A 23,104-nucleotide genomic window follows, 5' to 3' on the forward strand; every position below is an offset into this window, starting at 1 on the left:
ACTTTTTTTTCTATTTTCTTTTTGTGTGTGTTTTGGTTTTGTTTTTTGAGACAGAGTTTCTCTGTGTAGCCCTGGCTATCCTAGACTCACTTTGTAGTCTGAACTCACAGAGACCTGCCTGTCTCTGCCTCCCTGAGTGCTGGGATTGCAGGCGTGCACCACCACGCCCTGCTAAGAACTAGTTTTATTAAGAAATCCTCCACATTGATGAGGTCCATCAGGGTGTTTTCAGAGTGTTGCAGGAGGGCCCACATCTGAGCACAGAGCCTCCTCCTGTACCCTTTCCCTCCTTGAACCTTGCTTTTTCCGGGAGACCCTTCACCCGGTGACTGCCTCCGAGCGCTAGCTGTTGGAGTTCTAAGGATGTGGTTGACCTGCTGGAGTGAGGCACAGACTCAGGAAGCAATATGATGACAGGCCTGTTCCTGCAAGTTTGTGCCTGCATGGGAGCAGGGAGCTGCATTTGCTCCTGCTGTCCAGGGCCCATTTTAAGAGGAGGAACTTTCTAGTCAGCTCAGCTAAGGAGTCCCAGCCTGGCACTGTGACAAACCAGCATGCGCTCTTTACTGGGGCTCCTGGAGCATTGTGGTAGTGGGTGATCTAAGCTGTCCAGACGGAATCTACCAGCTTTCAGAAGTGTTCATGTCTCTCTCTGTGGAGCTAGTAAGAAGTTTGAAAGCAGCTTCACTGAAATGCTAAAGTTTGTACTGACCTGATAGCCCTGGGGGACCTGGGGACATTGTGGCACCCCTGGGATCATGTGCTTCTAGGCTCTGAGGCCCAATAACTCTGTGACCCTAGGGGAGGCAGATCTTGTCACTCTGACGTGACTGGCCTATTAGTATGTATGATCACGTAGAAGCTGTGACCTGTGTGCTGTGTAGTTGCTGTTGCTGTTTTGGAGGAGGCTGGGCATGTGCTGGGCTGCAGTGGCCTCTGGTGCTGAATGGTAGACACACGGTTCATGCCAGTAGCAGCTAGCTACTTGGAAGGTGTCCTGTAGCTTTGAGCAGGGCCTTAGGGTAGCTTTGGAGATGGGACTATGGGAAGCTGTAGTCAGCCCCCACAGACTTTGCACCAAGGCTTGTGCTCTTGAAGGCGGTTGACATTGGATATTTACAGGCTGCAGGCCCCTTTATCTTGCCTCTCTCTAGCCATCAACAGCTATGATCTGGACTGCATCCCTGTCTGGGTTCTGTCCAACCCCTTCTGTAGTAGCATGGGGCTTTGCCGAGGCCCTGTTGAGGTTCTCGGTCAGTCCTTTGGGGTTCCTGAGAATGGTGGGAATGATTGAAGACTGGTGCTGTGTGTGATGAGCTCTCTGTTTGCAGACTATGTCTACTTTGAGAACTCGTCCAGCAACCCGTACCTGATCCGCAGGATCGAAGAACTCAATAAGGTAAGAGCTCAGCATGGTGGTGCTGCTGCCTGGCCCTGGCGGGAGGAACGGGGCCTGCCCTGTTGTGGGTGGTCAGGGTCTTCCCACCTAGATTTGGGAGTTCTCCGGGAGAGGCTGTGAGTGAGTCCCTGTGACCTCTTTGGGGCCATGTCTAGGCTTTTTTTTTTTTCCCAGTTGTTTTATTATTTTATGTATATGGGTGTTTTATCCACATGTGAACCATGTGGGTGTCTGAGGAGGCCAGATGAGGGTGTTGAATCCCCTGGAACTGAGTGGAGTTACAGATGCTTGTGAGCTGCCATGTGGGTGCTGGGAATCAAACCCTAGTCCTCTGGAAGATCAGCCAGTGCTCTGAACTCCCATTTATCCGGCTCTGACCTTTGCTTCTTGAGGATGAGCTCAGGGTGGTCTTGGGGTGTTGCCAGCTCCCCCTGTTTCATCTCCTAGCACATACTGTCTGTCTGAGGCAGGTGCCCTCAGGGACCTGAGCTCACCCAGCACACAGGGATCTGGGTGGATGGTTCTGGACACTGTCATAGACTGAGGGCAGTGGCCATCAGTGATGGTAGTTCCACCTACACATGCTCTCTCTCTCCTTGTCCTCCTCCCATTTCCATTAGCCTAGGTGGCTTCCTGACCCCAGACAGGACTGCAGTGGACATTGCAGAGTAAGACTCTGCAGCCCTGAGGGTACATGCAGTATTTGTATTCTGGGATCCTGTTGGCCTCTTCACCCTAGTAGTGTCCTCTACCATGGCCTGTTTCTGCAGGAATGCTGGGAATCCTTGGCAGATACTTAATCCTTGTTCTGGGGACATGGTTGTTCCATTAACTGGAACCCCAGGGTTATCTACATGACACTTAGGGTGGAGACTAGAAGTGTGGAGAAACAGGTGTGTAGATTTCAAGAACTTGTCTCCATCGCACTTTGCTTGGGTGAGCTGTATTGCTAGGAGCTCATGGCCATTTTCCTACTGTGAGCCTCAAATGTGGCTTGCCCAGTTTTGGCTCCAAAGCTGACACAAGACTGGAGACTCTTCTAGGGTGCTGGGGTAGGCAGGCATGTTCCTGCTGCTTCCTCCAGCACCAGGCAAATGACATGACAGATTCTCCAGACCTCTGTCCCTGAAAACCTCTTTTTTCCTGCCAGATTGGGTGTCCCTGAGGCTTCTGGAGCACCACAGACCAGCGAGAGGGGCTGTTTTCCTAGACCTCAGTTTCTTGTGATCAAATGGGACAGGGAGGGCATGGTTGAATGTTACCCTACAGATGGCCTAGGTGTGGCTCTAGGTTTGGCCTCAGCAGCTCCCTGGGGCTCATGTTGCTCAGGTTGTTCTGTCTGAGGCCTTATGCTGCTGCTGCTGTTGCTTCTGGTGTGTGTGTGTGTGTGTGTGTGTGTGTGTGTGTGTATGTGTTGCACCTGTGGAGATAGAATGGTCAGAGCATACAGGGGACTTCTGGAGGCCTGAGGCCTATCATAGCATAGGTGGATACTGGTGTTTACTCTGATGTACTTCACTGGGACCAGAGCCCTGACAGGTACTCCATGGATGACCCTGGCTACAGTTGGCAGTAGGCAGGGCAGGAGGCTCAGTGGCTGGAGCTCTCAGTTTGAGCAGTTGGCTGCTATAGATGTGGGCTGACAGGCTCTCGTTTACATATTTCAGTTGTACAAACTTGGACATGAGCAAGCAGGCTTGTAGAGGAGTATCCCAGCTGCAGTGTGCCAAGTCTGTGTGGCTGTGTCCCCTGTGTCCTGCAGTAAGCAGCAGCTAGAGGGTGGGTGTTCTGTGGCCCAGCATATGTAGCCATGTCAGCCCCCTCTCTTTGAGTGACAGTCTGGCATAAGCCTCACCCACCTCAAAGCCAAGTGCTGAGGACAAGTCATGTATAAAGCGAATTGTGAGCTGGGCTGGCAGGCCTGATTCCCAGTTGTAGACCAGCCTTGCTATCTCTCGATGTCAGATCTCTCTTGCAAGGCTTCTGTCTGGTTTCTATCTGGGCTTCTGTTTTGGCCTCAGCTTTGGACTTCTGTGGTGGTCTGCCTCTGATCTCCAGTGTGTGAGGGGAACTCTGGGTTTCACCCTTTGACACGTAAGGTTAACAAAGCCTGATATCCTTGGCTGCCACCCACAGCCAGCATATTCAGCACACATGAAGTTGTTTCAAGACCCTGCTACAGAGCAGAGACAAGCACCTTCAGTGACAAGAAACTTCTGGATTTTAGGGGCAGGTGACTTTAGGGCATGGTTATAGCTGTTCTCAAGCTAGTGCTGCTTAGGAAATGAACACCAAAGCTGTACCCAAACAGACACAGGTTAAGAAGCTCCAGTGTTCACAGGTTGTGTGGGAGGAGGAGGTACCATTTCCACCATGGCAACTGACCAAACTTAGAACAAGTTGGAACTTAACTGGCCAGAGCCCTACCCTAGAATAGAAGAATAGGCACTGTACAGTTCAGGCAGGCTCTGGGAGCTGAAGCACAGTGTTGAGCAGAATGCAGCTCCTCACCGTGTGATGGATCACAGTTGGTGACACCCTGTGGGCACAGGATGAGGTGTTTGAGAGAGCCTTTAATATGCAAGATATATATATGGAGGATATATATGGATATACCCTAGTAGTATATCCATATATATGGAGCTCAGGTCGAAGTGCATAGTTGAGATCTCACCCTCACAGTTCCTGTTGGTGGTGTGGGTCTCCACTATATATATATATATATATATATATATATATATATATATATATATGGAGGAAAAGTTGTTGCTAGTACAGAGGATAGCCAGGGCCTCGAGAAGGAAGAGACAGTGCTGAGTATGGGCAGGTGCTGTGGCCAGTGGTCAGTGAGGAAAGCTCTCAGAAATGAGTGTGGACTTCCAGAAGTGAAAACAGAAAGGGAAGATTGGGTGACAATTGAGGATTCTAGGAAGTAGGACAGGAGTAGAGAGACTGGGCACAAGCCAGAAAATTAGAGGTCATTCCAGAGTCAGCAAATAGGAGTCCTGCCAACAGGTAGGAGAGAGCCAAGGAATGAGGACTGAACAGAGGGTCTTCTTGGTGTGTCTTGTCATTGGGAGAGATAGGAGGGTTGGGCGGTGGTCGTGCATACCTTTAATCTTGGCACTTTGGAAACAGGAACAGGTGGAGCTCTGAATTTGAGGCTAGCCTGGTTTACCTAGTGAGATCCTGTCTCGAACAAAAACCCAACAAAAGGACTTCTAAGTTTAGAGGAAAAGCAGATTGCATGGGCACACAGCTGCACTTTGCGTCCTCCATGGCTGTGCAGAAGGCACACCTTGCCAGCTCTGTGTCCAGAAGATGAACAGATGACCTGCCAGCCTCTCAGAAGGCAGTGAAAGCTGTCCACTGCCACAGGGAGACCACCACCCCAGCAAGGAAGGGGAAGTATCCCATCTTAGACACCCATAAAGATGAGTGTCTCCAGATATCAAAGCTTGACATTTGTTCCTGGACCCCACTGCTAGCTGCTTAGAGGATTCCGTGACGGTTGAGTGAGAAGGTAGGTAAATAGAGAAATGTGAATGGTGATGAATTGGGACACGGGGAGCCAGAGGGGCAGTGTCACACACAGTATTGGCTCAGCCATGTTTCTGTAGTTCTGTGTGGTCAGGAGTATGTGATAATCGATTGGTACTGTCAACTTCATAGACTCTAGGATCACATCTAGGATCACACCAGTGGCTTGTCTAGATTGTGTTAATTGAGGTGGAAGACCTGCCCACTGCTGGCAGTACCATTCCATTGCTGGGTTCCCGACGAGTGAGTGGAGAAAGGGAGCTGGGCAGCGGCCTGCATCACGATGCTTCCTGACAGTGTGGCTAGCTGTCTGGAGCTTCTGGGGCCGTGACGTCTGCCCCGAGGGACTGTAACTTGCAGCTGTGAGCCAGATGATGTCCTTTATTCCCTTGTTACCTCTGCCAAAGTAACTTACCACAGCAACAGGAAAAGAAAGACAAGAGTACATGGTGGAAAATAACATTATAATACTGCATTGAGGGAATAGTATCGTATCGTGATATTGGGCTGTGTGCAGAGAGAGTTCTGCTCCACAGTACTGTCAGAACCTGTGGAAGTTTGTACTCAAGTGGGGGTTGTTGTCCCTGCTTCAGACTGTATGAACGGCTTCACCACGGTGAGGTCTGACAGGCACGGAAGCCACCCAGGGAGATTCCAGTGGCCATAGGATGGCCTGAGCATAGGAAGGCTGGAGTTCTGTTGGGTGAGTCCTCTGGGTACTCAGACCGTGTCCACAGACCGTGCCAGTGGAAGTGAGTGAACAGGAGTGAAAAGACAGATGTCTTGTGCAGAACTTAAAGTAATTTATGTATTCTCCACTCAGGTGGGAACACAAGTCAGGGGTTGCATAATTGCAACATTATTATTTTATTAGTTGTTAGACAGGGTTCACTGTAGAGTGCTGACTTGCCTGGATTTCACTGTATAGACAGACCAGGCTGGTCTTGAACGCATAGCTCTGCCTGCTCTTAGCTCAGGTGCTGGGGTTGGAGGCCTGCCTTACCTCATTTAGCATTTACGTGAGCCCTGGCTAGTTGGATAATATTCTCTGCTGGTGCCAGCAGATTGACACAGGAGCTCAGGTCGAGGTGCATAGTTGAGATCTCACCCTCACAGTTCCTGTTGGTGGTGTGGGTCTCCACTGCTGGCTGCCCTGTGGAGGACGGTGTTGGAGCCTAACTAGAAGGGAAGGGGGGGAGTTGCAGTATGTGTCAGGGCTGTCCTTAGGATTCTGGTAAAACAAGCAGGGCCTCCACTGCTCTAGGGCACTATTCTGGTGGGGCCCCTGGCAGGCAAGGGAGAACCTCATGGGCTCGGATCACTGGGTGGGGGAGTCAGTCTGTGTGTCTAGTCCAGTGTGCATTCCCTTTTGGTCACGCTTACCTGACTTTGGATGTGTTAGAGGTATGGCTGTCCCCAGCTCACTCCACACTTGGGCTCAGGTATAGGAGATCTGTCATTTTTTTCCCTAAATGTTCCTGAAGCCTTGGTTGGGAGGGTCTTGGTCCTCTCTCGAGGTCCCTTTTATGGCTTACATTGCTCAGACACGTCTGCCTTGCTGTTACAGACAGCCAACGGGAATGTGGAGGCCAAGGTGGTGTGTTTCTACAGAAGGCGGGACATTTCCAGCAGCCTCATCGCCCTGGCCGACAAGCATGCAAGTGAGTCTCAGCCTTCCCCCTGGGGTGATGTGCCTGTCCCCTTCAGTGCCTACTCTTGGGTCCTGGCTTCACTGAGGCCATTCTGCTCTCTTACTTTGTCTTCTGTCTGTAGCTGGAGTCTCGTGATAGCTTTTTATGGCTCAGTGCCAGCGCATAGTTCCTTTCGGGTCTTGTTTACCCATGGGCAAGGGTGAAATAATCCTCCTCGTGTCTTCTGCCAGTATCCTATGCTCATACTTATGGACCACCTGGGATGTTGGTGTGCTTGGCCCCTGGCTTGAGCCCATAGGGCAGAGGGTAAGGAGGATCTGACCCAGAGCAGAGGCTGTGGTCACTGCCTGGCCTTTGGGCAGGTTGTTTCCATCTTACTGGGAAGATGTCTACTGTGTCCTCTGTAGTTGTTTTTGTTTGTTTGTTTTGTTTTTGTTTCTTTGTTTTCCGGAATAGAGACCTTCCTCCTTACTCAAGGGAACTTAGCCCTAGCATGATAAGATGGTCCAAGGGTACTTTGCCTCCCTCCTTGACAATTACCTGGTCCTCGTGCTTAGCTTCTGACCTCTCACTGACGTAGACCCCTATAGACCTGTACTATTGTGTGTGCTTGGGCATCATGACTGCAGTAGGGCTGTGTGAATGCCGGACAGCTGCTGAGCCCTAGATGCCTGAGTTGGGGACATTCCCAGATGCCTTGCACTTGTGGTCATCTGGGGCCTCTTCCTGAGCCTGAGGTTATGGTCACTTTGGGTGCTCTCTGTGAGCAAACGAGGAGCAGAGTGGCCTGGACTGTCCTTTCCATAGAGAGTTCAGTAGTGCCATCCTGACTCTTTTATTCCTTTTTTACTGGTTGATTGGCTCAAGACCTACTTGTAACACACACATGACCCACTTGTAGCACATAACACTCGTCCGTTGTCCCCATTCCTGACAGGTGGGAGTAGGGTTGCAGGAGCCGCGGTCTCCTCGTGGTGGCAGCCAGTCAGGTGAGAACCCTAGAAACCTGCCGCCAGCATTAGTGTGTGAGAGGCAGGTGTCCAGAGCTGGCTGTCCTCACCAGCTCTGGGACCGGGTCAGGGGGGGCAAGAAGGAGCCAGAGCTGACTTTAGAGTAGGGTTGGTGTGTTGATGGTGTCCCTGCCATCCTGCAGGCAGCCCTGCGTGACTCACCAGCACAGCATTGTGAGCAAAATGAAAATGCGGCTCCCATCTCAGCCCGGGGCCTGTGCTCAGAAACCCTTTTGGATGCAGAGATGGCCTACTTGACCTGACACCCATGCTCCGGCCTCTGGGTGCTTGTGCTGGATGCACTGTGAATGTTTGACGTGGTTGTAGCTCTGCAGGTGTGGGTCTCAAGTCTCCAGGGAAGTTGAAGCTATCTTGTGTCCACCACAATGGAGAGGGGTGGCCTGCTCTGAGGACCAGTGTGTTGTCAGAATCTCACTGCTATCTATATGCCCCAGTGGTGCTGCTGTCTTGGTGGAGAAGGGTGTGGTGTGAAGACTCAGAATCCTAGGAGTATTACGCCAGGGTGAAGGGCCTCCCAGAACGAGGGAGTCTGCAGAACCCTGACACAGTGCACCCAGAAAAGCTCCATGGGCCATCTCTGGCTAGGCCTCCTGTGAGCCTCATCAAGCCAAGGAGGCAGGTATCAAGGGTACCAGGGTTTGCTGGCTGACTCCTCTTGGCCTGGCTTGTGACTGGTGGGTTCCCCATTCCCTGGTGCTGCGTCCTGGTTACACAGAGCTCCCCATAGCCAGGGTGCACACAGATGATTGCTCAGTAGGGGCCCATTAACAGGAGCTAGAGACTCTGAGAGGGCCCTGCCTTTTGGTCAGGGAGCTCTGGCTCCAAGTCAGTGTGCCCTGCCAGGCTGTCCAGGCCAAGCATTGCCCTTAGATGGGAAGCCAGATACTGTAGCCTGGTACACACGTAGCAGGAGCCCCTTCCAGATGCCTGCAGAGGGAGATGTGCCTGTCCTCTGTGTAGTCCTCTCCAGAGCAGGATTAGGGCTTAGCAGAGTATGAGGTGGCACTTAGAGGGGGTGTGGGATGAGCTCTGGGCTTGGGGTATGGCTTGGGGCTGGCCATCTGCCTTTGAAAGGTCCCTAGGGAGAGGTGGAGCCAGAGGCTGTACATGTAGCTATGATAGGGTCTGGCCCTGCTCTAGGCCTTGAAGAGATGGGGGTAGCCTGGAACTACTTAGTGCCTGTGTGAGGATGGTGGGAGACTGTCACAGATACAGCCCCCAGGTCCGTCCAGCAGTGAGGGTGTGGCTGTTTCCTAGGTATACTCTATAATACAGAATGGGCAAACACAAAAGCTGTTCTCTGTGAGTCGTTGGCTGCTGTGCCTCCTATAGTTTCAGCATCTCAGGCTCTGGATGATGTATGTGAATAGCTCCTGGCTGCTGGACAAGAGCTGTTCTGGACAGACCTGCCTGCCTCATGTTTAGGAGAAAATAGCTCAGTGGAGATGCCCAGGCTCCTGGGACCCAGTCATAGAGAAAAGTCTACATCCAGCTCCCAGCTCTGGTCTTTATCTCAGATGCCTGAGGCTAGGGATTCCCCTCCCCAAAGTGCCAGAGCACCCTGCAGTCACCACAGGGGGGCAGAAGAGAGCAGCCATGGCTGGCTGCTTATTGGAGCTGTGGGTATCAGCAGGGCTGCCCCCTGCTGGACATAACTAAGCCTGGGCTGTCATAGTGCACACTATTCCACCCTCCCCAATTTGGGGATCTAGGATAGGCAAAGAAGTATTTTGTTGATATGGGGTAGTGGGCGGTAGCCAAACCACCAGAGGTGCTTGCTGTGACATTGGTATGCCTTGACTTCTCCCAGTAGTCAGCGTCCCCCACCTGCCAGCCTGTTCTTCTCTTGCCCATGTCTGGGCAATCTTCTCTGGAGGCCTCTGACTCCTGCACTTGCCACATTTTAGGGAGGAGTTAGCTCCTGATTGGTGCCGTGTGTGTGAGCAGAGACGGGGTGGCCAGAAGCTGCATACACAGAGGGTCTCAGGAGTAGTTGGAAGAGGGATGGGTCACAGGTGGGTGGGCAGCCTGAATGCTAGAACAGTCAGGAGACACAGGTAGTCTTTGGCTGGGTGGTGTTTGTCCTCCATTGGGAGGCCTGTGGCCCCCATGTCTCCTCGGTCCGGGCCCTGGGCAGGGAGCAAGCGCTGGCACTGGCCCTAACCTGCCATCTGGGCGCTGTCTGTCTGTTATGTAGCCCTGTCAGTCTGCTATAGAGCCGGACCGGGGGCGGACACCGGCGAGGAAGGTAAGAGCCGACCTCTGCAAGGAGGGTGTCCTCGCGTCTGTGTCCCTGGGCTGGGGCGGGCGTCGCACAAGCCAATGTATCCTGGATGGGCTGCCTGCATGCCCGTCCCTGCATCCCCTGCCGGCCAGCTGAGAGCTGGGATTCCCTATGTTTAGCCTGTAGCCTGGCCTTGGCTGTGGCCCAGGTGTCAAGGGGTTGTCCTACTCGTGCAGGAAATCTGCTGTGTTTTGTGGGGTCATCTGGCCTCAGGCTGTCCTGAACACGTAGTGTGCCCATGTTTTTCCTGCCTTTCTCTGCCTGCTGCTTCCGAGGCCAGTCTGAATACTTCTTCATCTTCCCATCCTGATGTATTCCAGGCTTCCAGGGCTTCTGTGGGGCCTGCCCAGAGCTCCTGAGCCACCGTGGAATGGGCAGGAGATTTGTTAGGCAGGGAGGTGGTCTCCTGTGCTTGGTGCCCTGCACGAGGGAGAGCTAGCTTGGCGGCCGGGGCTGTCAGCTGCCATCTCCAGTGAGTACTGACAGGGCCTCTTTGTCCTCTAGGGGAAGTGGAGGAGGAGGTAGAAAACCCAGAGATGGTGGACCTGCCTGAGAAACTTAAGCATCAGCTGCGGCATCGGGAACTATTCCTCTCTCGGCAGTTGGAGTCGCTGCCTGCCACACACATCAGGTAGCTCTCGCAGCTCATGCCTGCCACCTTGCTGCCTGCGCCTCCTCCACCTACTCATTCTCTTTTTCCAGGGGCAAGTGCAGTGTTACCCTGCTCAATGAGACCGAGTCACTCAAGTCCTACCTGGAGCGTGAGGTAAGACCTGCCCTACTATCTTCTGGCCTGGACACGATGCTTACCCTTTTGGTTGCACCACGGCTTCTTTTCTACCCACAGTTCCCTGCCACCAGGAGTCAGAGACGTTAGGACCCTGTTGTTCATTTCAGGTGCCCCTAGGAATTCTTCCTTCAAGAAGAGTGGAGGTCTCCACTCTGCGGGAATAAATGGTTGGAGTTAATGAGCACTCTTGCCTCACTAGCCAGGATTCCAGGGACAAGAGTCACCTGGTCTCGAACCTGGGCGCTTGCCAAAAGCTTTGTGGACATCACATGCAAGCAGAAGCCCACACAGACCATCTCTGTCCATGGTCTAAAGTGACCCCCATGGCTGCTGGCGTTGGTGGGCATTGCTGCATTTGGGGCAAGTAGTCCTTATATAGGGCCACCCTGCCCATGGAGAGGTGTTACCCTTGAAATGCCACCCCAGACTAGTGTCTCTGGGGAAGCGAAGTCCCTGAAGATGTGGGAAGGCCAGGTTTCTGAGGCTAGTCGGCTGGCATGTCGGTTCTTTAGAAGGTGTGGCAGTTGAAAGGAAGGAACACTGATAGTCAGATAAGAAGCTGGTGTGCCCCATTTCACCCACCCCCCACCTTTTGCCTGGGTCCTAGTCTCTAGGGTTCTGCAACCTCAGCTTGAGCCTTGTGGCCCGAGGCTCCAAGTACAGCTCTCTCAGGTTGGCCTGGACAGGGCTTCGTTCCCTGTGTGCCACTGAAGCTTGAGAGCACGGGGATGGATGATAGACTGTGCCCTGAGCTCAGCCCACACCCTTCACACAGGGCTTATGTGAACCCACTCTGTAGGGATACTACCTCGTGTTCTCAGCCATTGCCCTGCTCCTGCCATACAGAGCCCAGAAATAGTAGGACATGGTCATTGAGCTACTGTGACATGAGCCCCTGCAGGACCACAGGTGGAGTAGTCATGATATGCTGGTCTGGTGAGAACTGCTTTAGGTCCTGCAGCACTAAGCATCTGAGCAGCCACGAGATGTGCACCCTTGGGTCTCCGGGCAGGCAGTGCCTTTGGAGGAGGCTGTGCTTGCTGCTTGGGAGTGTTTCTGCCAGGCAGAGCGGACTTCGGCATCAGCTCTGCTGACAGCTGTGGAGAAGGGTAGAAGTGCAGAAGGGAAGACACCAGCATCTGTGAGCCAGAGGCCAGTTGTGCTATGGCAGACAGTGTGGCAGCCCCGGCAGGGTGGGGCTGGCACAGAGAGAGCTGCTTCCCCCCAGGTGCTGAGACCTTTGTGGTCCTTTTTTTTTTTTTTTTAAGGTTTATTTAATTTTTATATATACAAGTGCTTGTCTGTTTTCATGCATAGCAGAAGTGGGAATCAGATTCCATTACAGATGGTTGTGAACCACCATATATTTGGTTGCTGGGAATTGAACTCAGGATCTCTGAAAGAGCAGTCAGTGCTCTTAACCACTGAGCCATCTCTCCAGTCCCGACCCTTGTGTTCTTCCGTACCGTTTTCCATTCATATGTTTAGGAAACATGCGATTCCTGAATGGTGAGAAAACAGGTTCCTGCTTCTGCTGGCTGGGCACCTTGTCGTCTGTGCCTGAGACTGCTTTTTTTTTTTTTTTTTTTACTGTTTCTTCAGGTGCTATGGACTGCACTGAACTTATCTACTGGGTTCTGTATAGGTGTGGACCTACCAGGCATGACTGCCAGTGGCCTCTGGCAATCCTACTTTGCATAGGCCTTCACAGGCAGAGTATAAAGAAACAGGGACTCCACCAAGGAGAGTAGCCAACAGAAGGGATGCCTGGCATGGTCAGGCCACCCACACCTTTCTGCTAGTGAGACTCAGCACAAAATAAGACGCACACATTTTATAACTCAAAGAAGGGGTATGAGGTCTGGATGCAGTGACAGGTCCGGATCAGCACCACTGTCCGCTGGGTGCTCTGGAGCCTTAGAAAGGCAGCCGTCGTTAACTAACAGTGCAAAACAGCGTCTAGGAGGAGTTAGTCGTTTTCAGAGTGAATGAAGAGAATGGGAAAAAGAGGAGCTGCAAGTCACGGGATGTGAGAAAGTGAGGGCCAGCAGCTCAGGAGCTATAGAAGAACTGGGTAGCAGGCCTGGGAGCAGAGAGTGCAGGAGTAGGCCATGGACATAGAGCAGGACAGTGAGAATCCATGGACAGTGAGAGTCCATTACATAGAGAACAGGGACAACTGTGAGAGCCCAGGTGACAGGAGAAGGTGACCTTAGGTTCAGAAGACCACTACTCAGAACTAAGGCCATGCTGACCATAAGGAATAAGACGAGCTGTGGGGCTTAAAAGCCTGCGGTGGGGAAAAGTTGAGGAAGGGTGTGTTGTGTGAGCTTCAGCCTGTTGGCCAGGCACAGAGCTGGATCCATGAGTACACAGCCTGGAATGGTGTGTGAAGCTCTGTGGTTGGAGCATCTCAGTGTACTTGCCTGCCTGCAGCCTATAGAATTTATTCCTAGGTACTTTGATTTTTGTTGTGCTCCTAAGTTGATTTTTTTTCTTCCAGCGGTGGGGTGGTGGTGTTTTGAGACAGATTGTCTTGGAACTTGCTGTGTAGACCAGGCTGGCCTTAAACTCACAGAACTTTGTGCTTGCTTCTGCCTCTCAAGTGCTGGGGTTAAAGGCATGCACCACTATGCCTGGCCTTCATAAGTTGAACTTCAAATGGTTGCTGTGACAGAAAGACAGTGGCTTTTAGGAGGGGCCTGTGCTCAGTGACCCTGGCAAGCTCCCGGTTCCTCCTCATTCACTTCCTGAGCAGAGGAGCGTCCTCTGCAGCCTTTATGAGGTCTTACTTCTACTGCTGCATGGGCCTCTGCCAGGGGTCATGGGCGGGCAGGCTGCAGCCCCTCCCTCAAAACTGGGCTGGCCTATTGGATACAGCTGGACTCTAACGCCTCTATCTTGTGTGGTGTTTTTCAGGATTTCTTCTTCTATTCTTTAGTCTACGACCCACAGCAGAAGACCCTTCTGGCTGATAAAGGGGAAATTCGTGTAGGAAACCGCTACCAGGCCGATATCACTGACTTGCTGAAAGAAGGTGAGGTTCAGGCTGGGCCACAGGTGCAGAGGCTGGAGGCTAGGCTGCAGCTCTCTTAGAGCCTCCTTCCTGGAGGACACTGGAATCCGGCCTTGAGTCTCAAGCCCTGGAGCCACCTGTTGAGCCCTGTGGCTCCTTGAGCTCGGATTTCCCTTTGGCAGTTCCTTATCAGTTTGATTTTATATTGTTTCTGCTAGGCAAGTATTCTGCCATGCCACCTCCCCCCCCCCAGCCTTTTTCCTTATTTAATTTATTTTTACTTGTATTTTATGGGTGTGGATATTTTGCTTGTGTGTATATTGGTGCACCGTTTTTGTTTAGTGCCCGTGGAGGTCAGAAGAAGGCATTGGATCCCCTGTGACTGGACTTACAGAAGGTCGTGAGCCAGCTGGGTGCGGTGGTGCACACCTGTAAATCCCAGCACTTGGGGAGGCAGAGGCAGGGGGATCTCTGTGAGTTTGAGGCCAGCCTGATCTACAAGGTGATTCCAGAACAGCCAGGGTTACACGGAGAAACCTGAAGAAGAAGAAGAAGGGACCTGTGAGCTGTGCTGTGGGTTTTGGGAGTTGAACCCAGGTTCCCTGGAAGAGCAGTCAGTGCTATTAACCACTTAGCCATTTTAGCCCCATCCCGTGTGTTTTGAGACAGGATCTTTTTTATTTATATTGCCCAAACTGACCTTGAACTTGCCACCCTCTTTGTCCTTGAAAAGGCTATGATCACAGTAGTAAGCCATCACACCTGGCTCGTTAGTGTGTGTAGTTCAGAAGACATCAAATTCTGGTCCTTGGAATACTTGGAGAGTGTGTGAATTGTGGAGATTGAACTCAGGTAGTCAGGCTTGGCTGCAAGCACCTTCTCGTACTGAGTCATCTCATCAGGCCCTCTTCTTTGAGGGGGGTTTAAAATTACATGTATTCATTCACTGATCTGTGTATAGGGTTTGACGGTCAGGGGACACCCTATAACAATTGGCTTTATCCTGTTGTAGTGAGTAGCAGAGGTCAAACTGAGGTTGTTTAGTTAGGAAGTGCTTTTACTTACCTCTGTCAGAGCAGATTGATATCAGCTGGTTCTGACCTACCATCCAGGGCCTGCCGGTCCCTCCCTCATCTTCCCTTCAGCAGCCCTGATGGAGTGATCTGCTGAGCTCAAGACCCCGGCCTTTGTCTCCTAGTTCAGCCCTCAGGGTCTCTCTGATTGCCAGGTAGCTTAGCTCAGCTGGACTCAGCCTGTCCTGAACCATGTCCAGCCTCCTGGGCTGAAGCCACAGTACCTGCTTTCTCAGCCTGGTCCAGGGGAAGGGTCAGAGGGAAGTAACAGAGAGAGGCCTCGGCTGTCAGATTCACAAGAACTTAGGTTACACGGGGACCAGAGAGTTGGGAGAGGTCTCAAAGGTCAGAGGACCTTGCTTGGAGCATTTGTTCCTCAGAATCTAGCAGCTCCAGGTGTCCTATGCATTTGTGGGCTCATTGGCAAGTGCTAGGAGAACCCCCAAGAGAGCCACACTTTGGCTGTAGAACTGCCTGTGAAAGTATGACCCTGAGGTGCGGAGGGTGATGGTGGGGGTTGTCTCTGGCCTATCATAGTGGCCTCTTCCTTCCTAGTCTCTGCAGCCTTTTGGCACAAAGGGCAGTGGCTTCCCCATGGTGTCTCTCTTAAAAATTATATTTTTTAGTCATGTGTGCATGTTCACAAAGACCAGAGGTGTTGGTTCTCCTGGAGCTGAAGTTACAGGTGGTGCCAGCTAGTGGACATGGGTACTGGGACTAGGGTCCTCTGGAAGAGCAATACATACTCTTACCTGCTGAGCCATCTCTCCAGCCCCAGAGCGTGTATTTTGAATGATTTGAAATTGAATACCTGCCTTTATTCACTGTGTTGGAAATTTCAAAGTGAGCAATGTGGGTTAAGATCCACAGGCTTTTTTTTTTTTTCTCTCTCTCTCTGTTCCAGGCAGTTGCAAATCATTTGCTGTGAACAGTGTCTTGGTTTGGGGGACCTTGGGATGCCAAGGGTTGCACCCTGTGACCCTAGATTAAGTGCAGTCTACACTGAGACAGAAACCACCCACCACACTAGGGAGATGTGCAGGCCCAGCACGGGTGGGAGGTCACAGAATCCACCTGTGGACCACCAGAAACCCTGATGATTCAGGCTCCTCAGTTCCTACCATGGGCCCTGCTGGGTCTTCTCCAGTGCTGGACTTTCAACTCAGGACCCCCATGCCCTGTGACTGGCTAATCGTAAGACCTGCCTTGTCCTGCTCTGCCCTGGACTTGGGGACCATAGATAGTAACTCTTCAAGGGGTTCAGGAGTATCTCTTTGGAGACATGCTCTCCTCTGTTAGAGAGCTTGCTTGGTGCCCTGACTTGGAACCCAGAACTCTGCAGGATCTCAAGTGTAGGCTGTTCATGGCCACATGGTACATTGATGCCAAGGGCCAAAGGGGCCTTGATTGGATCTGGTGCAAACTTGGAAGCTTGATACCTTCACTGAATTATGAATTAGCCCTTGGCTGGAGAGTCAGACAACGGATGGTTGTGGGATTTCTCCCAGGGCCATTTCCCTAGAGTCAGGCATGTCCTGGCTCATGACATGGTTCTCCTGGGGATTCTTGGTGTTATGAGTATATGGTTATTTAACCAGGAATTGTCCCCTAACTCCCAGAATAGTAGAAATCAAAGAGCTGAGTACCTGACCCTCTCTACCCTCATTCACTCTCAGCCTACGTGTTGGGTACGTGTCAGATGTACAAGCCCATCCTGGGCCAACTGTGCCCTGGAGTTTGTGTGTATGGGCATGTGTGCCAGCCTCCCCTCCAAGCCAGCCACTCCCGTCACCTGGGGAGCGGAAATGGTGCCATGGGACCTGGAGAGCAAGCAGACTTTGGTTCTGGAGTCTTTTCCATAGCCTTTGCGTTCTCACTAACCCACATTCATTCCATACAGGTGAGGAGGATGGCCGCGATCAGTCGAAACTGGAGACCAAGGTGTGGGAAGCCCACAATCCGCTTGTCGATAAGCAGATTGACCAGTTTCTTGTGGTGGCCCGGTGAGTCGGCAGGCGGAGGTCAGCAGTGTGGTTGTCTGCAGCACTGTAGTGGGTCTTGGGACATAGAGCCTTAATTTGTACACCCAACATGGAGCCCATGGCCTTGCCTTTGTTTTCCTGAGTATGAATGCAGCCTTTTAGGGCTGCAAATGTCCCTGGGATCCTATGGCAAGGATTAGTATGTGACTGGGCCTCTGTCCTCTGTGTGCCCTCTCACTGGGAGCTGTGTGGAGAGCTGTCTCCATTAGAGGCAGATGCTTCTCCTATGGCTAAAGGGCTCCTGGCTATTTGGGTGGCTGGAGGCTGTTTGGATTAAGGAGGGAGGTCCAGAAATCAGTGCTGAACCTACAGAGCAGTCGAAACCCAGGCAAACCTAGCATGGCCTAGTAGGCGGCCTGCCTACATTTGCTGCACACAGTGAGACTTAGGGTCCCCAGATCCGAGGCAGCTCCCAACACAGAGATCTCCAGCAGACACATGGATATAGAGAGTTCTGTCAACCAGCATTGAGGCACATTTTGTATATCATTTACACGTGGGGACTCATGTCACCAAGATGTTTATGTAGCTTCTTCCTGAGCCTTTGGGGTGGGGAGCCGCTTGGTTCTGGCTGTCACTGATGCCTGGTGGAGGCCATCTCTTCAGGTCAGCTCCAGTGCTCAGTGATTCTCCTCCTCTCCAGCTCTGTGGGCACCTTTGCCCGGGCCCTGGATTGCAGCAGCTCCGTGCGGCAGCCTAGCTTGCACATGAGTGCGGCAGCAGCCTCCCGAGACATCACGCTGGTGAGTGGGCCACTGCCACCTCCCCTGCTTTCTTCTGGGCCCCAGCATCCACCTAGGCACAGAGGGTCCTGGCAAGGTAACTGAGGACTCCAGCCTCCCTGGTACAGCTTAGGTTTATCTAACATGCCAAGGGAGTTAGGGAGGGGTCCCACCTAGGGGTCTTGGCAACTACTAGATTGTCACTTTGAGACCTCAAGAGGGTGGGGGCTCACATCACAGGTACAGGAAGATACTCTTAGGGTCTGGGGACAGCCTGGACCCAGGGGAGCCCCACTGTCTTGCAGTTCCATGCCATGGACACTCTGCACAAGAACATCTATGACATCTCCAAGGCCATCTCAGCCCTCGTGCCTCAGGGTGGGCCGGTGCTCTGCAGGGATGAGATGGAGGAGTGGTCAGCATCAGAAGCCAACCTTTTTGAAGAAGCTTTGGAAAAATATGGGAAAGACTTCACAGACATCCAACAAGATTTTGTAAGTGCTTTTGAGTAGGTTAGGGAGTGTCTAGCTAGGCCCCATGTCTCATCTAAGACAATGTATGTGCCTATTCTGGCCAGGCCTCTGCCCTCTCAGTCCAGGAGTGACACGGCCTCCAGTGACCGCTGAGCAGGCATGGGAGCTCACTGGAGCTAGGACAGTACTGTGGAGGAGGTTCCCCTGAAAGTGTCCTCAAGACTTACCAGCTGCCTGACCTTGTTTTTGTTTCATTAACTAAGCTGAGCTTCCCTCCTGTGTGCAGTTCCAGCAAGTCTTTAGGGTCTTTAAAGTGAGAGGGCCTAGGCACTCAGAGCCCCCCCCCAACTCCCCAAGACTGAGAAGTGTTAGACCTGAGGGAAAGTGGAAGGCCAGCAGGCCCTCCGAAGGAGCATAACTATGATTTGAGGCAGCTGGGGAGCTGTCAGAACAGCGTCAGTGGGGTTTCTAGGAGCCAAGAAGTAGTGTGTGGTCTGTATTTATTGTCTATTGGAGCGCCATCAATAATAACAAGGCTGAGTGAGCATGGTGAGTTGTGCTGATGATCCAGTACTGAGGACGCTAAGATCAGAGGATTATGAGTTTGAGGCCAGCCTGAGAAACAGGGAGAAACTGCTACAGTCAAGCAAACCAGCTCAGGAGCAAGCCCAAACCAGGATGGCAAAGCCAAGAGCATGCACAGTGCTGCTATAAGCATGGCCTGAAGGCCTAAAGGAGTCGCCCTGGGATGTCTAGGTGCTGTCACTCCTGGGGCCCGCAGCACCCACAGTCTCTTCTAGACAGCCTGGGGTGTAACTGGATTAAAAAATAGTAAAATGAGCAAAACCTTTTTAGACAAAAGGTCGGGTTAGAAGAATGGGATAGGAAGGAAACAGCAGTGAGAACAGAACTCCCTCTGAGGGAAGGCTAGACATGGTCAGTTCAGTGGATGGACAGTCCTGTAGAGTCTCCATATTTCTAGACACAGTCCAGCAGGTAAACTGAGTCTGACAAAGACTCAGAAGAAAGGGCTGCAGAGTCGCCTGCTAGAGAGCAAGGCCAACCGATTGTAGGATCACGTGAGCCGAGTGTAGAAACAGGGTTCTACACAGAGCAGACAAACTCGGCCTTTGCATAGCTCCAGGCCACGAAACACAGGTTCATGGGTCTGCTGGCAGGAAATTGTTGATGTAGATAAAGCTGATAAACCTAAAGAAAAATGTACAGGTGACATTTATGCTAGACTTCAAAGACTGAAGTCCTAGCCTTGGTGTGTGGCTCAGCGGTAGAATGCTTACATTGCTTGTGGGAGAGTCTGGGTTTGATCCCTATCACTGCCAAACGCAAACAAACAAACAAAAAACCCTAATGAGCCCTTTGAAATGGAAAGTACCATTTTAGACAAGAGCTTAAGGTAAGAAGACTAATTTCAGTCGCTTGGCTTGTGGCCCAGGGAGCACTGGAAGAGGGTCAGGGTCAGGGGACTTGTAGCTCTAGACACTGCTGGGTGCTAAAAGAGAAAAATCACTCAGTCTCTCAACATTGAAACTAAATGCCAATGGGGAGAACAAAGAACATGCGGCAGGTAGCCCTAGACGCAGCAGATTTGGCTTTTCAGCCGAGGTGAAGTGCATTGAGATGTGGGTGGTTGAAAGGCCTTCCATCCTCACACCCGAGAATGGGCAATACACAACAGAGTCATCAGTTTTTGGTTCTGGAAGCTGGGGTGTCCATGGTCAAGGGTTTGCTTTTGGCATGAGCCTTTGTGCTATCTCGTCTCATGGTGGAAGGCAGAAGGGCAAGATGACATTCTGCCAATCTAGTCCTTTTCATCTCTGATCCTTGGTAAGGACAGATCAAGTTCTTGTCATCTTCTTCTGATCCCAGATTCAGGCATAATGGTAATTGTTTTAGCTTGGGTTTTCAGGGGAAGGGCAGCCACACACTTCCTATGGGCTTGCTGTGTTAATGGTGAGTGGGGGCCGGGGGGGGGTTGGTATCATTAGTAGGGGACCAGAATTGGTACCCCAGTGCTGCCCCTGCCACCCACGATGTTGCCTTCTCACCCCAGCTCCCATGGAAATCGCTCACCAGCATCATTGAATATTACTACATGTGGAAGACCACCGACAGATACGTCCAGCAGGTGGGCCGTCCCACCCTTCCATACCACACCTGCCCGCCTTTCCCCACAGTCCCCACAGAGCACCATGATGTTTGTCACACCTTTCCAAAGACCTCTCCTTAAGCCCTATGGCAAAGAGGAGGGAGTCAGGGTCACTAGAAGACTCTGACTGAGAGGAAGGAACATTTCCGAGCCCTGGCCAGCCTGGTACCCCTACTTCCTGGCCCCAGGCTGGCCAAGGAGGGCCATGCAAAATTTTTACAGTTTTTTCCAGTGATGTCCCCCTCCTTGGTGACCTCTTCCCTGTGATCTCCCAGCTGCCCTATTCAGCCTGGTGACCTCCCTGACCTTCTGTTTTGTTTTAAGAAACGTTTGAAAGCAGCTGAAGCAGAAAGCAAGCTAAAGCAGGTTTATATTCCCAACTAGTAAGTTTTCTTCTTAAGTTCCCGGGGCCCAGTGGAGGGTGGGCAGTGACTCTTGGGGTCCACTGGGGTCAGGCGGCCTCCTTGGCTAAGTTGAAGAACTTCAACACCCTTTTCATGAGCTTTCTTAGCTGGGAGGAGGGATTAGGGTCAAGCTTTTTTTTGCCCCATAGTCAGGCTGGGTTTAAGTGCTGAGCGTTACGGGGCATGTCGGCTGAAGCACAATGGACCAGAGGTACCAGGATGTCTGCTGGGGTATAGACACCCCAGGGCACCTGTGACTGATCCTTCTCCTCCATCAGTAACAAGCCAAATCCAAACCAGATCAGCGTCAACAGTGTCAAGGCCAGTGTAGTGAATGGCACAGGGACACCAGGCCAGAGCCCCGGGGCCGGTCGGGCCTGCGAGAGCTGTTACAGTAAGTGCTGTACCTGGCACCCACCCTGGGCAGCAGGGGCCACGGGAATGCTACTACGTGGCTGTGGTGCTCGTGGGGCCCCTGAAGGCCCCTGTGCCCAGACCTGGAATGACTCACTATAATGGGGCTGCAGTGGTTTGGGGGGGGGTAGTTTGGAAGAGTTCCTCAGGAATGTGAGGTGGACCTGCGTGAGCCCTGAGTCTGGGTGGGATGGCTGTGGTGGTGGTGGGGACACTGTGGGATGCTCTCTGCACCGTTGGTTCTGCTTAAGAATCCGTCTATTTCCAACTTTGTTGTCCGTAGCCACACAGTCTTACCAGTGGTATTCTTGGGGTCCCCCTAACATGCAGTGTCGCCTCTGCGCATCTTGTTGGACATATTGGAAGAAATATGGTGGCTTGAAAATGCCAACCCGGTTAGATGGAGAGAGGCCGGGACCAAATCGCAATAACATGGTGAGTGGGACACACCATAGCTATCACCTGCTGCATGTAGGCCTCAGGTCCTTGGCCTCCAGTCACAGTGCTGTGTTGGGCGGTGTGTCCCATTCCACAGAGTCCCCATGGCATCCCAGCTCGGAGCAGTGGGAGCCCCAAGTTTGCCATGAAGACAAGGCAGGCCTTCTACCTGCACACTACCAAGCTGACGCGCATTGCCCGGCGCTTGTGCCGCGAGATCCTGCGCCCGTGGCATGCTGCACGCCACCCCTACATGCCCATCAACAGTGCAGCAATCAAGGCTGAATGTGAGTCACCCCCTGTTCTCTTTCTTGGGGCCAACAGGAACCACACTCAGGCTGGGTGTCCAGGTTAGGGTAAAGGTACGGGCCCTGGCTGTTGGGGAACATAGCTCTTCACCCTACCTCATCCTCCTACAGGCACAGCACGACTGCCCGAAGCGTCCCAGAGCCCACTGGTGCTGAAGCAGGTAGTGCGGAAGCCCCTGGAGGCTGTGCTCCGGTATCTTGGTAAGCTGGAAGGGTGGGACACAGCTTTCTGACTCTGATCCTAGCACCTCATCTAGGAAATGCTTCATGATACCTAGGCTGCACTATGCCAGGCTCAGGAACACCCACGGTGCTGCTTCCCTTCTAGGTCCTCAGGTCCAGACCCTTTGGTTCTAACTTTTGGCCATACCCAGCAGGCCTGTGTCCTGACTAGGGATTTTGTTTGAAACAGGGTCTCTCCACATAGCTGTGTTCTGAAACTCACTTTGTAGACCAGGCTGGCCCTGAACTCAGAGATCCACCTGCCTCTTGTCTCCCAGATGTTGGGATTAAAGGTGTGCACCACCACCAGGCTTGACTTCCGATGAGGGTTTACACCAGGTATAGCCTGACCATTAAGCCCCCAGGGCAGGATGGATGCCTGCTGCCTGCAAGGAGGCCTCTCTTCAACTGTAAGACAACTCTTGCAGGCTTCTGTGAGCCCTTGGTGGCCAAGTTGCTTATCTGGCTAGCACCTTGCAGGGATAGCTCCTTGCTTGTGTTGCTCTGGGCACTGTTGATCCCTGCTGGCCACTTAGAAATGGCACATCATGAGGGTTCACTTGTTTGCAGTGTTTGACTGGGCTCGAGTCAGTCCCCCATTGTGGAGGTAAGAGTCCTTCTAGAAAGAACATTCCAGAACCATAAGCTAAGTGTTCATTGCAGACACAAGTGTCTGGCTTTGCTCCCTGTCCTGGATCCTGGGCCCCAGGGCCAGCCCCGCCCTGCCCTTGTTCTGTAGGAGAATGTGGTCGGTGCCAGGACACGCCTTTTGGGGACGAGTCCGTGCGCAGGCCCAGCCTGGCAGCTCAGTGTTTGGCTGGTAGCCAGTCTTCTGCCATCAGACCTGGTGGCCTGGACATGGAGGCTCTCTGATGGGACTGTTGTGTTTATGAGCTGTGTCTGGATCTTGTAAGCTCTTAGCACTTACTCAGCTATCCTGTCCAAGGCAGTGGGCTAGGCTCTACTTGGCTGTCACCACTCGTGAAAATATCTTAGGGTAACGCTAGCTTCAGTGAGCTCTGGTAGCATGGCGACTGCTTCCTTCCGACCGAGTCAGTGGGGCTTGAGGGTGGGGAGGTATTAGTGCATGGAGCCTTTTGAGTCACATCCTTGCCTCTTCCATTTCCAC

The 23,104-nt window shown here is 52.4% G+C and overlaps 1 protein-coding gene across 5 annotated transcripts in view; it reads left to right on the forward strand.

Moving 5' to 3' along the window:
* Mta1 (metastasis associated 1) overlaps nt 1–23,104 on the forward strand; it is a 38,001-nt gene that overhangs the window by 10,976 nt on the left and 3,921 nt on the right. For 2 of the 5 annotated variants that reach the window (XM_021655268.2, XM_021655269.2), the window contains exons 2-16: nt 1,332–1,399; nt 6,507–6,600; nt 9,820–9,870; nt 10,411–10,537; nt 10,609–10,672; nt 13,616–13,733; nt 16,686–16,788; nt 17,471–17,570; nt 17,855–18,043; nt 20,094–20,168; nt 20,514–20,572; nt 20,872–20,987; nt 21,291–21,442; nt 21,543–21,732; nt 21,865–21,954. In XM_021655268.2, the coding sequence (XP_021510943.1) occupies nt 1,332–1,399; nt 6,507–6,600; nt 9,820–9,870; nt 10,411–10,537; nt 10,609–10,672; nt 13,616–13,733; nt 16,686–16,788; nt 17,471–17,570; nt 17,855–18,043; nt 20,094–20,168; nt 20,514–20,572; nt 20,872–20,987; nt 21,291–21,442; nt 21,543–21,732; nt 21,865–21,954 (1,596 nt within the window). Of the gene's footprint in view, nt 1–1,331; nt 1,400–6,506; nt 6,601–9,819; nt 9,871–10,410; nt 10,538–10,608; nt 10,673–13,615; nt 13,734–16,685; nt 16,789–17,470; nt 17,571–17,854; nt 18,044–20,093; nt 20,169–20,513; nt 20,573–20,871; nt 20,988–21,290; nt 21,443–21,542; nt 21,733–21,864; nt 21,955–23,104 lie in introns of those variants that run through there. The other 3 variants (XM_021655272.2, XM_021655273.2, XM_021655274.2) reach the window with 2 other exon arrangements.

Source organism: Meriones unguiculatus, chromosome 7 (genome assembly GCF_030254825.1).
Source record: "Meriones unguiculatus strain TT.TT164.6M chromosome 7, Bangor_MerUng_6.1, whole genome shotgun sequence".
NCBI classification, from domain to species: Eukaryota; Metazoa; Chordata; class Mammalia; order Rodentia; family Muridae; genus Meriones; species Meriones unguiculatus.